The sequence below is a fragment of the Lepisosteus oculatus genome, chromosome 11, assembly GCF_040954835.1.
Source record: "Lepisosteus oculatus isolate fLepOcu1 chromosome 11, fLepOcu1.hap2, whole genome shotgun sequence".
Taxonomy (NCBI): Eukaryota; Metazoa; Chordata; class Actinopteri; order Semionotiformes; family Lepisosteidae; genus Lepisosteus; species Lepisosteus oculatus.
In genome coordinates, this window is record NC_090706.1 from 2,601,973 (window position 1) to 2,615,992 (window position 14,020).

General features: G+C 44.6%; 1 protein-coding gene across 3 annotated transcripts; it reads right to left on the minus strand.

Annotated features, from left to right (window-relative positions):
• Positions 1 to 77: 77 nt before the first annotated feature.
• hpcal4 (hippocalcin like 4) lies at positions 78 to 7,215 on the minus strand. Of its 3 annotated transcripts, none has more exons than XR_011190972.1 (4): positions 7,054 to 7,215; positions 5,919 to 6,134; positions 3,335 to 5,404; positions 78 to 3,274 (listed from the first exon to the last, which is right to left on the minus strand). XR_011190972.1 is itself a non-coding variant. In XM_006631224.3 (3 exons), the coding sequence occupies exons 1-3, from the start codon at positions 7,213 to 7,215 to the stop codon at positions 5,207 to 5,209; spliced, it is 576 nt and encodes a 191-aa protein (XP_006631287.1). In that variant the 3' UTR covers positions 78 to 5,206. The 3 variants fall into 3 exon arrangements, 1 of the variants encoding a protein (XP_006631287.1); XR_011190971.1 differs by having other exon boundaries at positions 3,305 to 5,404; XM_006631224.3 differs by having other exon boundaries at positions 78 to 5,404.
• Between the last annotated feature and the right edge of the window lie 6,805 nt (positions 7,216 to 14,020).

The window sequence follows — 14,020 nt, forward strand, 5'->3', positions numbered from 1 at the left end:
CCTCTCCCCCTGCCCCACCACCCATTCCATTCCATCCTGGAACCCCTTCTCCCTGGAAATAAAACCACACAGTTCGCTTGACATCCATATTTTTAATTTTCTATGTATTAAAAATAATAACACATCTCTTAGTTCTAAGACTCTTACAATATTGAAAGAACGGTACTCAATTAAACTCATGTTTATCAGCAGTTTGGACATCTACGGCACAGATATACAATGCAAAGGCATATTGCACAGACTTGGCTCACAGAGGGGCTCTCTGCCTTTTTTTACACTTTATCTTAGGTCTTTTCATGTTACGTCTGGGGACTGAGAACGGACCACCTAAAACAGGGATACTGGGATGTGGACAGGCCCTGAGAGTCCTACTCCTGGAGGTGCACTGTTATGTTAAAATGCCCATTCGGGACTAGCCTGAAGAAGGCATTCTCACATGGCTCACCACCTGTCCTTTCCATATTGCCTGGATTCTGTGCACGTCACAGACCATTTTCGTTTGGGCCAAACCTAACAACAGTGGCGGTCTGGGCCAGTTCAGTCAATAATTGATATTAATAAAATTGATTTGATTCAGTAGAATGAAACCCTTTGACTCTCCAGGAATGATAATGGAAATCACGGATCTAACACAAAAATCCAAACACAGCCCCTTGATCGGGACAAGGGCTGGCTGTTTTGGTACATTGAAGTGTGTGTTACATCCAGATGGAGTCTATTGCAATCCAGTTTGATCCCTGCTCACTCTATACAACAGACTATTTATGCCTATTGATACACGCGAAGTTCTGCTGAGCTCAGACCTAATGGACAGAGCTCAGAGGAGAATCCGGAGACTAAATTGTTTGGTCTGCACTGAACAATTGTGGAAATGAATAAGATCTGGAGACAAACAAAATGTGAGAAAAATATTGTGATAACATATTGTTGCAATCTGTATTCTCCTGTTGAGTTACAGGTAAACTCAAAAATGTTGTTTGACAGTAATCTGAATTTTAGGGAATTTCCAAAGCTTTTTGCTCCTGAGCAAATATACCACTTTTCTGCCAGTAATTGTAATTGTTTAAAAAAGAAAACACAAAAGAGATGGCACGGCTGATCAGAGGTGTAAATACAGTATCTGCTGTTTAGAGATGTGCAAGCTGAAACACCTCTGTTGCTAAGGAGCAATAGGCTTTGGATATTTTTCTTATAGAATTCCAAAGGTCCATCTTAAAAACAGCAACTCCTGGATATAAGAGATTACAATAATATTTATTAAAATGTAGACACAACCTTGACTTCAATAATACACTCAGATAACTCCAGAGACCAATTTGCTTTGGCACAGTGGATCACTCCAACTTACCCTTTGAAATAAATATGTATGCACAGAAAATCATCCCCTTTCAGTACCGAGTGTAACTTTTAATATTCTAAATAATATGTTGTAGTGATAAAAGCTGTGGTTGCATTGTGAGGTCGATATAATTCCTTTGCTAAGCATTCCCAGCAGCCCATTCCTAACGGTTATTGTTCTCTCTTCAGAAACAGAGTAGAATTCCACAGTGCTCCAAAATAAAGTACCACACACTCACAGGACAAGCCTTTAAACGATTCTTTGGATGGGAAACCTTATTTTGCTTACTGATTTGATTTAATATTTTTTTCAGTCATCTAAAAATATCAATTTACAAAAAAATGTTTTGTGCAAGCACGTTAACTTTTTTCTGTAAACGACGTTTGATTACGCTAAGCAATGGTTATGATCAATGTGAGAATGTTGATGCGTTGCTTGCTCATTTCTGTTTTAAAGGCACATTTTTCCTAAAGAATTTTGTTGCCCATTCAATTGCCTCTTGACAGATTCCCATTATACTGTTTTTGCCTGCTCAGCCAAAAGTCTGTGTTTGGCTCAGATGTTGGCTGTGTTCTGCTGTTCTGGACACGGACACCAGATGGTGCTCAATGAAACCTTTCCACAGCGCTTCCCTGATAATGCCAGCTGCTGGCGGCACAGATGCACAAAGCCAGGGGAAGCAGGAATGAACGCCAGACATCTTCCAGCTCTGCTCTCAGGAGGACTACATGCATGAACTACTTGTGCACGGGTAGGTGAACTGGTAGCTTTCGACTCAGCCTCAGCAGTGAATGAGAATTGCTCTAGATGCAGTGGAACGTAACATAAGACCATAACAAAAGAGAAGGAGTCCAGGGTATCGGCTTCGACAGCACCCACAACCCTTTGTGTAAAGAAGCGCCTCCTGCTCTCCTCCTCCTCCTCCGATGTGTGTTTCTGTGCTGATTCTAAGGAACGCAACAATGCTCCATTTGTTTTTTCCGCTCCTCAAACCTGAGGCCAGCTCCTGCAGATACAGATATGAGGTCAACTGTGAAGCTAAAAACCTGAGCTCTCCTATCTTCTAGCAAATGCCGGAGCAAGAGCCACCTTGAAGGACTTATCAGGCTGTGTCCGTCACCCTGCACAGGGCTTCTCGACTCGCAGCCCTTCCAAACTGAAGCGGTACCTGAGCGTCTGTTCTTTAATTGATAATTAGCAGAGTCAGCAGCTTCATGGAATTGCAACAGTTTGAAAAGCCCTCGTTTCAAGTGTCTTCAGGTGAACTTATCTAGGTTACCTTTTGAACATATGGGAATTTTAAATAACTGCAGAGAGAACAGTAGAAAACACCGTCGCTCTCCCTTCATCACTCTGGATGCTTAGATCTGCGCTTGGTTTCATTGTAGCAGGATGCAGACAAATGTGGGATTGCACTGGAGGCGTAGATTTCAGTACTGTGGTAAGGGCCACTAGATGGCAATATGAACCAAGCTTGAGATTCCAAAAGGTGCTGTCATAGACAGTTTTGAAAACATATTTTTGGTGACTTTGTGTGATGTTCTGCTCCTAACATTTAAACATAGCTCTTCTCTGTACCCATCGTAGCACTGTAAACCTTTTCCCCGTTGGAATTCTACCACAAAGCAGGTGGTGAACTTCAGGTGGAAACACTGTGAAGTACATCATGAATCTAGTCCGATCGTAAAAGAAACTACGACGACACCCATCACCAGAACGAACAACTCGTAGAAAAATGGTACTGTCCCACGCATAACAGAAATCACTGGTGCAAAGGTTTAAACTATTTGATGTATCTACAACAGGAGACAGAAACAACAACAAGGATATGCAGGTCAGCACTTTGGCTTGGGGGGTCAAATTTTTCGCTGTTATGAGCAGCTGGGCATCTCTGAAGACCAAAGCCTCCAGCTGGGCAACCCTACAGACCACAGCCTGCAGCTGGGCAACCCTACAGACTACAGCCTGCAGCTGGGCAACCCTACAGACTACAGCCTGCAGCCAAGCTGTGATGCATAAACAGCTCCTTATGACATCACAATACCCACCATTCCTGAGGAACATTTATGGTGCAGTTCAGAGGAATGGCTTTGTACCATTCCTCCCATTACCCTCAGATTCTCTGAATAAAGGCAACATGGTCTAGGAGTCCGCTAGGACATCTGGGGCTGGATTTGGGGAACCAGAGGAGACCCCTTTTCCTCCCAACAAAGAAAATAGAGACCAGCTTCTGCTTGGAGACAATCAGAGATGCTGCAAGGATATACCATCTCACCTGATCATACAGGGCCAGGCTGCAGCAGGCTGGAGCGATGGTGTTGAGTTCCCAGCCTGGAGTTCCCCTGGTCAGCAGAGATCCGTACTCCAACACAACAGGATTCATCAGTCACACACACACAAACACACACAGTCAGGGTAGAATGTAACATATACAATAATAAATATTTAAATTTATGAGTACTGTAATATACAGTTTTTTTATGTAACAAAATGTTACATAAACTGCTTCTCTCTCCCTTTTCTTATCAGATGTTTAAAGAGCCGAGAGGCACTCAATCAGCTTAGAGCGTTTGGACTATGTTGAGAGCCATTTCTGCAGCAATTTCTTTAAAGACTTCAAGTTTGCAGCGGTTTGTTTTCTGTTTTTGTTTGCCAGTCTGAGATTTTCTGCTAAATGACAATATAAACCCTGATACTGACAGTTTACCTAAAGTGTATGCACACTTAACATTGCCAAATCTCCCTGGAGCTCTGCAAGGGGGACGCACAGTCACCATCATCAGTTTCTCCTGTTCTTCTTGCATTTAGTGGATTTAATAAACCCTCTGTTAGTGAGACCCCTCTCAGATTACATTCTTCAGAACTGAGTCTTTGTCTTGAACTCCAACAACGTGCCCAGGGAAAGGGCAGAACTCCAGCAATATCTGGGATGGTGTTGCAATTCCTAAGACTGTGGAAATTAGCTGCCTTTTTCCTTCCCTTTTAACATCTGATTTTTGTTCACAGAGGAAATTTGAGTCCCGTGCAGTTTTTCCGATTGGTTATCAGAACACTGAAATTGCAGGCCTGCCTCCAGCCTACTTCGTACTTCCAAATGCTTGGAGCATTCCTAGCAGTGTTTTGCCACTAAACAGGTAACTTTAAAAAATGATAACTCAAACATGCTTAAAATTATTAGCTGCTTGTGTATGAAAAGAAGCATTTAAGTGTACCTGTAAAAATACTGTTCCTGGAGGTTGTTAACCGGTATTAGAACTGAAAGTTTGTGGCTGTCCAGAACCTACAGTTCCATGGTCAAAGACTGTTAATACATCTTTGACTGGATTTGATTTAGATCACAAAAGATAGAGACCAGCCTTTGCTTAGTGACAGTCAGAGAGTAACAGAGTAGCTGCAAGGCTATCCTGATCGTACGGGGCCAGGCTGCAGCAGTATGGAGCGATGGAGATTCCTTGGTCAGAAGAGATCCCTTTTCATACATCTCCGAAAATCCAGAGAAGAGTGGGAATATAACGTATTTATAGTTAGGAGGAGACTCTCTTAACCCTCTTAATATGTCCCATTAAAATGATGACTTCTTATATTGATTTTCAGTTTGTTTTGCGTCATTGGTATAAGTCATTTGCTTAGCGGACGGCTCATATTAGGGTTGGTAGACAGACACTGGCATGAGAAAACTGTACGGTACAAATGAGTGCAATTATAGTACAATTTCCAGGAGAGCATCAAGACAAAATCAATATATATGACCTGCTTTCAGCTCGCACGGTACCTTCGGTTCCACATTCTGACAACCAAGGAAAAGCTGCAGTTCGAATCTCACATCAAGGTTCAACCCCCCCCTCACCCCCCCCTCCCGGAACCTCTCTATTTCTGCATGTCGCACTGCAGGAGCAGCACAATGGAGGGGTCACTCTTGGCGGCCTCCTTGAACTCCTCCAGCGTGATCTCGTCGTTGTGGTCCTTGTCCATCTTGCTGAAGATCTTGTCGACGCGCTGCTGGGGGGTCAGCCCGTCCTCGTTCATACGCATCATGATCACCGTGCCGACCATCTTGTAGATCGCCTGGGGAACGCACAGAGGGGAGGGATAGGCAGCTGTCAGCCGGGCAGCTAGACATCAGACCATCTCATCCACTCTCCAAGGACCTTGTTCAGTATGTTCGTTCTCTGATAAATTTGTAATTGAGTCAGAAACTTAGAAGACAATTTTACCTCGTTAACTGGCTCAGTTCAGTAATCAATACCTGGAGTGAGCAAAGTCCAGGAGACACCTCAGCCCTCTGGCTCTGGCTTGACGAAAGTGTTTGAAAAACCAGCACCAATCCCAGAATTTAACTATCCTCACTGAACCCTAAACTAGCGCTACACTCCAGTACATTCAAACACTCAAAACCTAGAGCTACTTAAACCTACCATGCATGTATCTTGAAGTGTACCTGGGTGAATAATACAGTAGCTGTGCTTCCTGGTCCAATGGCAGTGCTGTGAGCAGAGCTGCGTTTTTTAAAAGAATAAGCCAGAGGTCACCCCGAGACGCTCTGTTGCACTGGGAGAGACCCTCTCCCTGGAGGCCTCACCTCGATGATCTCCAGCATCTCCATGCGTGTGATCTTGCCGTCCCCGTCCAGGTCATACATGTTGAAGGCCCAGTTGAGCTTCTGCTCGAAGCTGCCCCGAGAGGTGATGGACAGGGCGCAGATGAACTCCCGGAAGTCGATGGTGCCGTCTCCGTTCTTGTCGAACGTCCGGAACGCGTGCTGGGCGAACTTGGAGGCGTCGCCGTAGGGAAAGAACTGCAGGGGATGGAAAGAGGAAAAGAGGAATGAAAGGCCCTTGTCAAGGGCGTCGCCCCTCACCGGGCGGGCCTGGTCCTGCATTCCTGGGTTTCAGACACACCTGGAGCCAACCAGAGGCTGTGTGTCTAATTGAATCAGGCCATTTCCAAACATCCATTTTCTAACGCCTTCATCCACAGGCTTGTGGGGAGCTGGAGCCTGTCCCGGCATGCAATAGGCACAAGTAAGGATACACCCTGGACGGGATGCCAGTCCATCACTGGGCGTTAATCAGGCAATTTACTGAGAGCAAAGAACCATCTCTTTGAAGCAGTACAAGAATGACTTTACTCCCTTCAAACAGCATTTTTCAGTTTTACGAAGCTCTGTCTTTTGTGAGTGCCATATACAAAAGGTTCAATGGAAATGCCAGCAAAGTTAACTGATGTAATGATAATAAGAACAATTCCTTACACTTATATATCTGGAAACTCCACTCAAAGTGCTTTACAGGTAATGGGGACTCCCCTCCACCACCACCATGACAGCAGCCATCCCCACACACAGGCTCTCAGTGGGGAGAAGAGCAGAGTGATGAAGCCAGTTCAGAGATGGGGATTATTAGAAGCACATGACTGGTAAAGGCCAATGGGAAATTTGTCCAGGATGCCGGGGTTACACCCCTACTCTTTTCAAGAAACGCCCTGGGATTTTTAATGACCACAGAGAGTCAGGACCTCGGTTTTACGTCTCATCTGAAGGACGGTGCCTGTTTACAGTATAGTGTCCCTGTCACTATACTGGGGCATTTGGACTCACAAAGACCTCTTCCAGCAGCAGCCTTAGTTTTTCCCAGGAGGTCTCCCATCCAGGTACTGACCAGGCTCACACCTGCTGAGCTTCTCAAGCATGGATGGGGATTGGGGGGTTCTCTCACCTTCACGTAGAGCTGCTGGAACTCCTCCAGGTTGAGGATGCCAGTAGGACAGTCCTTCAGGAAGCCCTTGTACCACTGCTTCAGTTCACTCTCATTGAACTCGGTGCTCTTGGTCAAGTCATCCAGGACCTCCGGGGCCAGTTTACTGTTGTGTTTCCCCATGGTGCACCGCTGTATGGGCACACAAGCAAAGGTGGTCACAAGCTGATAAACATGCTACAGTGTTTGTCCAGGAAGGAGCTGCCCCCAAAACTCTCTGCACAAGGGATCACAACCCAGTCTTTCTGCCAGTCAGCGGCTTTGTCTGTGCACATTCTTGGGAGGTCTGTGGAGCTGCAAGACACTTTGGCTTCCTTGACCCCTGGTGAGTTTCCAATAGATATATCAAACTACTGGCACATACACTAGCTGTAAAATTTATGTATACAGAAATGTTTAGTGGATTTAATGTGACCTGTGAGTCAAAATGTTGTAGAAATTTCAAATCTGGCTTTGTGCAAATAGCACAGAAAAAAGTATCCACTTTCAAAAGAGACTGTTCCATGCTTTCTCAATACAGACAGTTCTGGAAGAACCACCATTAATTCCAAACCACATCTGGAGCAAGGATATTTCAACAGAAGTGCCTTTGTCAGAGAGCCATGTAGAATGATTAAAAAATAATTTCTCAGTGTAAGCACTGTTAAATTTTGTAATAGCCTTTTACAGAAAAAAATGATTTATGGTACGCTTCGCCTTTTGTATAATCCCAGATTTCATGCAGCTTTGCTAGATAAAGCCTTGCAGTAATGGCCAGCATTTGGACACCTGTGCCATTCCCCATGAGGCAATGCTGGACACAGTCCTGTACACAGTGTAGATCTAAACCACCAGCCACAGGACAGTGCTTTCTCAGCCAGGACCATTATCAGAGGAGCCACACTCATGACAGATCGCTCTCAGTTTTCTATGACCACGAATTAAAAGAAACGGCTTCCAGAGACAAGTGTCAATATTTACTTAAAACCCAGGCTTTTCTTTGAAGTGCTCAGAGATCTCAAACAGAGGAGAGGCAGGGTCAAGGTGCAGAAAAGCTGCCCCATCTGATGTATTAATGGGTAGTGTTTGATCAAAGTGGCATGCAGCTATTATACCTTTGAGTCACCCAGACTGCTCCAGTAACATGCCCCTGCTAATTGGGTCTGCAGATTATTAGTGTACATAAGACTGTGTTCCTGGTTGATTTATCTAGTAAAATAAAGCCTTCAGTAAAATGTGGATTCTTTTTTAATTTGGCACCTTGTGTGGGTATCAGTACAAAAGTAGATAAAACCGTATTTTGCTATTGCAGGGGTAGTGTGTGCCATGACAGTGCCCTGAGCACCCTGACATTTGGACTAAGTGTGCAAGGCAGACCTGACAAGAAGACTTCAGTATTAAATCAGCTGGTAGCTATGCCTGGCTGACCTGATAGGGTGATGTCAGTTTAGGCTCAGCTAGCTATGCCTGGCTGACTTGATAGGGTGATGTTAGTTTAGGCTCAGCTAGCTATGCCTGGCTGACTTGATAGGGTGATGTCAGTTTAGGCTCAGCTAGCTATGCCTGGCTAGCTTGACAGGCAGACTTCAGTTTGGCACCCAAGTCAAAGTAACAGACAAGAAGACAATGCATACCCATAGCAATTTTAATAACATGATGCACTGATCCTGCTTGGTACTCAGATGGTTTAGTGATGCTCATTCCATCACCCTGAGTTTTTAATAAGTAAAATGACTCTTTTATTGACTTATGTGGTCTAACTGGGGAGTTTCAGTTCCCAATGAAACCTGGCCTGTAGAAAATCTTTTAGGGGTTTAGGGATTCTAAAATCAATCAACCTTTTGTCTGTTTCACAGGCCATGGGTGAACACTGAATACACCTGTAACTCTCCTGTATCTTCTTTTAACTTTGAATTTGATAACTATGAAGCTTGTGAATGGTTACCCAGATTTTGAATAACGAAAGCCAACTTGAAAACAACAAAGTGATAGAAAGAACAAATGTGAAAACCCCGGCCAAATGCAAAGAGTGAAGAGGAAGACGTCATACAACTGGTTTCAAATCGAGTGTTCGCATCACATTCCAGAGCCTACGGCACTCGAGACATGTGACAGCACGTCTTGCTTTGGGTGTTGTTCGCTCTTGTTTGCACTCTTATTTTTCATAAAAATATTTGTGGTTTAGACTTCAATATTGATGTGAAATCACACAAAAAGCAACTGTACATAGGTATGATTTATGATGTCTAACTGGGTAAGCTGTGTTTGTTATTACTAAAAATATAATGTTAGTTATGAGTGAATGAATCAATAATGAAGGAATGCTAGTTATTCTCCTTTTGTCATTTATTGGTAAAAAAAGTAAGAGTTGGGATGACATTTTTTTGGGATTGGGACAGATCATATTTTTTCTCCATAAGAAATAATGGAAAAGTTTATTCTTACAAATTTTCGCTGAACACCTGCTCTTAATTGTCTTGGCAGTGCCAGCAGGAGGGATCAGTGTGAAGGCACAACTGCTTGTGTGAGAGCCTCAGAGTGCTCAGCAGAACTGTGCCAGAGGGCCACTGCCGCCAGGAGGAGCAGAGCAGGCCCTGCACCCAGGTGTGGCATGTCTCCATTTGCTGTGAGAGAGCAGTGCCATGCTGGATACAGCCGTGATCATCCTCTCTGTCCGCTACTCACTTCGTGAGCACAGCAAATCCTGAGCTTGCAAGCATAGTCCGACTTGGATCACTTGGAACACTCCTATTAGGTCATCAAAGATATTGAACTCAAGCTCCCTCTCAGTTCCTTGGCTAACTGCAACTCTTCACCATGGCCTCTGATTACAAATGCATCATGCAACCACTTCATTCTCCTGTGATAATTTTGTGCTTTACAGACAAATTTCTTTAAACTGTAGAAGATCAAAGCAATGTCAGCAACACAACTATTCACTGATCTCCACCTGCCTGTGCTTGATGTTTTATCACGCTTTCATCATACTCTTTTGCTCTCTTCAGGCATCGGGACAAGAAGTTCTGTTCCATTTCATGCCAGAAAGTAATTGCCTGCACAGTCTTATTTTGATCCTCTGCCATCAGGCACATTTAGAGCTCACTGCTGTCAATGCTTTAAGAAGTCTCTGCGTGCACTTCCAGTTTGAAACGCTTGGGACTGATCTCTGACTTCTTCTCGCCTGCACGCTCCCTGTTACCCATGCTGTACCATGTATCTCCCATGCTGTCACATGCTCAACTGTGAAGCGTTGCACTATATCTGCACTTCTCTGCATCTTCCCCATAGGGCAGAGCTGTCCTCTGCTTCCCTGTGAAATGACACAAAGCCTACACAGTTACATCTGACAAAGATCCCTAACCAAATATACTGACATTGACACAGGAATAAACATTCAGTTACTGTGAACAAAAGAATTCTTGCTTAATTTTTAAAAATGACTCTGAAATCTTTGTACAGTAGGTATTATTCCTGTGTGCAGCATCCTTCATTTTAAAGAACCTTTTTCCTCAATTGTTATGTACTTTTACAGTGAAAAATCTGTACTGGAATTCTGCAGTTTTCCTAGGATTTAACTATGCTTTTCCTCTTCTTTGCCATGCTTCCAGTCAGCTTGTTTTAAACATATTCAGATCTCAATATGCTTTTCCATGAAAATACCAGATTTATGACCTTTTACTGTGCTCTCATCAGGGTAGATCTCAGAAGAAGTCATGTAAAGGAGAACAATGCCAAAAATATCCTGAGGAATCCTGAGACATCCTTAGGAATCATATAACGTCCTGAGGAATCCTTGGGCATCCTGAGGAATCATGAAACATCCTTAGGGATCCTGAGAATAGGAAAGATCACCAGTGACACCGCTGAACCAGAAAGGCAGAGACGGGATGGGGCTCCGCCTCAGTCTGAGAGTGCAAGCAGGTGATTGTGTCATCTTGGCCTCCCAAAGGTTGAGCACCCCAAATCACAACGGTTTCATTTCACGCCACATGTAGCCATCTACACTAATGACTAATATCAATGACGCATGCACTGGATTGCAGTGAAACATGCAGTAGATTTGGCAAATGTTAAAAAAGTCCATTATACCGGAGCACCTACAGAATATCTCCACCATTGGAATATTTGGACCCTTTAGCCTGTTTAGAAGTTAATTTATTCAAGGATCTCATCTAATTTCTTGAAAGATATTGGAAAGAAATATGGAAAACCTACCCTTTGTAATATATAATATGTCTGTAATATGTTACACTCAAGGAGTGTACACGATTTAGCAAGAAAGTTAACATTCTGTGGAAGCTGGGAGCCATTTTACCATTCGACGTGGTGAAATCCACTCCTGGTATGTTTGTAAAGACAGGATATGACAGTATTGTATTAGAAATACAGAAAGAAAAACAGAAATTTTGAGTGAAAAATACTGGGTTGTTTTATAGCTTATGACCAGCTCAGGGACTGTCTGTTGTGCAGTACCGAGAAATAAGAAATGTATTTTAATGAAAATAAAGAACACAATCTGAACTGATCTGTAATATCCGGTCTGCTGCAGCTCATCGATTGCTATCAGCAGCAGCTGCTGCGTCTTCGCTGGCGAGGAGGAAGGAAAAAAGTTCTACCAGGCTTCCAGTCTGTTCTTGTGATTTTTCCAAAAGGAAAAAAACAGCTTGAGAGTAAAAGAGGCAGAAATAAACAGCCTGTTCAGTACTGTCCCAGTGTCATGCACCATTCTTGCTCTGCTCAATTATAGTTGTGTGACAACAATTGGATACTTTCCGCCATTTTGTGGATTAAAAGCCATCACTCAGATTTAGCAAGTCACCCTCTTAACCTGTTGTAGAAACAGACATTCATGGCCCCTAAAATGACACTGAGAAGCATTTTCACCAGAATGTTAGTGTTACGGCTGTCGAAACCACTTCCAAATTGCTCTGAGACCCAGGCAGAAGAGAAACGCTGGCCCAAGCGAGTGATGACTCTCTCAGTGTTGTGTAACCGAACACTGGATCTATTTAAAGAGTCTATCTGTCATGTTATTTCCATCAGTAAAAGACAGTGCTGCAAAGCCAGCCTGTTTTGAGAGGGATGCAGTAACTGCACAATTACCGAAAGCTGCCACCAGATGGGGTGATTCACAAATGCAAATAAAAAAAGAGGGCTAGTGAAGCCTTAATAAATGGGGAGTCATTGTCCAAGTATGTAGTGTGCAAAAAGGAGCAGATCATCAAGAAAACAGTGTTATATGCATTATAAGTGTTATTTTTCTGAACCTACAGAATACTGAGCACATATGCTGAAATGGTTCTCAGCCAGAAATTTGATTTGTTATTTTCGGTGTCAGTTGTTGTCTCGCCTGCAAAAAGGTGTGAAATAAATAACCTTCTAGAATCCTGCAAACTCGGCTTCGTTGCATCTTAGTATGCTCAGTGTGGATGCTGCGAAGGCAGCGGTCCCCGACTATCTCAGAGATGAGATGCCCCTTGTATCAAAGCCTCCGCTTCTGTGATGGAAAAAATTGCCACAAAAGAGCCTTTTCATTCAGCCGGTTAATTTAGAAGCGCCCGTGTAAGGGGTTGTCAAGGCAACCGATGGATGGCTACGAAGCCCTGCGCCTCAGCCAGCGGGCGATGATGTGGCCACGGAGCGGCGCGTGGGGAGAGCCGAGCCGACGGCGCTCGTCAGCACCCGGCATCGCCGGTACTGCTGCTGCCGAGCGCCGAGCCAGAGCCAGAGCAAGCTACTCATCGCCTCCGCGTTTGTGAAAAGGAAGGTCAAATATCGGCCTCCGACTCGGGGAACTCCACCACAGGGACCACCCTGCCCCAGGGGCATGAGGGCACCTGGAATCAGACACATTGCTCTGCTCCAGGCTCTTTAAACTTCAGGCTTCTTTAAAAGACTTGACCTTGGCCACGAGCTCCGCTAGCTGTCCTTCATGGGTCACCGGAAGAACATGGGGAAACAGCCCCTGTCGCCAACAGGAGCCAGAGACCAGTGAAGAGAGGGAAGAGGACCTTTCTCCTGACCTCTGACCTTTCTCCTGACCTCTGACTGATCGAGCCTTTTAGACCCGGAAATTAACGACACGACGAGAGACCGATTACAAGTGCTGGCACCACGATGGCAGACAAGATTAAATAAACACTACGACTCTTGCCCCCCCAAGAAACAGGATCCTCGTGTGGGGTATTCTGTCTGTCTCTTAGGATTCTAGGTTTTGGATGGTTTTCTTACCCAGCATTAAACAGCACAGGCTTTTAAATGACACGAGGGGTTTTGCGAAAACAGGAAACAATTTCGGCCCCACAAGCTGGCTGTTTTTTCTGTATCTCTTCCCTGTTCTGCCTCACCCCCTCTCTCCCTCGCTCTGCTCCTGCCGGGTCCCGAGCCCGGCCTCGGGCACCGCAGCGTCGTTTTACACGAAAGCCTCTGACCCAGAGCAGGCTGGGTTTCTACAGCAGTCGCCTCTCCCCGAGCGTGGGGAGATGGCTGCAGGGCTCTCTTCCCTGCGAACACCGGGGGCCTGCGAGCAGCATGAGGCCGCCCCTGTCTGACATGTGCTAGAACACAGCAGATATAACCAGGCGTGTCTGGTGTTTTCAGTTTTATTTGTGATACACTTTTCCGCTAACAAAACGCTGCCTAAAGGACACCGAGGAGTCCGCCTAGAAACCAAGAGGGATGGCTTTCACACACACATAGCTTCCTCTTTAAAAGACATGCCTTCTGCCTTGCTGCGTGGATCAGTCTCTTTGAGGTGTAGACCCTGACTTCCTTACATTGACTTGCTTGGTCCTTTTCAGACTCCTCTTCTGTTATCCTAGGAATTGACATACTGTAGTGCATAAATGTATATTATTATCCTTTATCCTTTCTATCTTACGTATACATTGCTGTCTTCTTGCTGTTTTCAAGGGGTAAAAAACACAGATGACCATTCCTCCTCTCAGCA

Bases quoted from the DNA above. Each gene is read 5' to 3' on its own strand.
- hpcal4 (XM_006631224.3), bottom strand. From the start codon at position 7,215: ATGGGGAAACACAACAGTAAACTGGCCCCGGAGGTCCTGGATGACTTG. The intron at 6,135-7,053 runs GTGAGAGAACCC...CATCCCCTGCAG, and splicing joins TCCAGCAGCTCTACGTGAAG to TTCTTTCCCTACGGCGACGC. The intron at 5,405-5,918 runs GTGAGGCCTCCA...TGCGTTCCCCAG, and splicing joins AGATGCTGGAGATCATCGAG to GCGATCTACAAGATGGTCGG.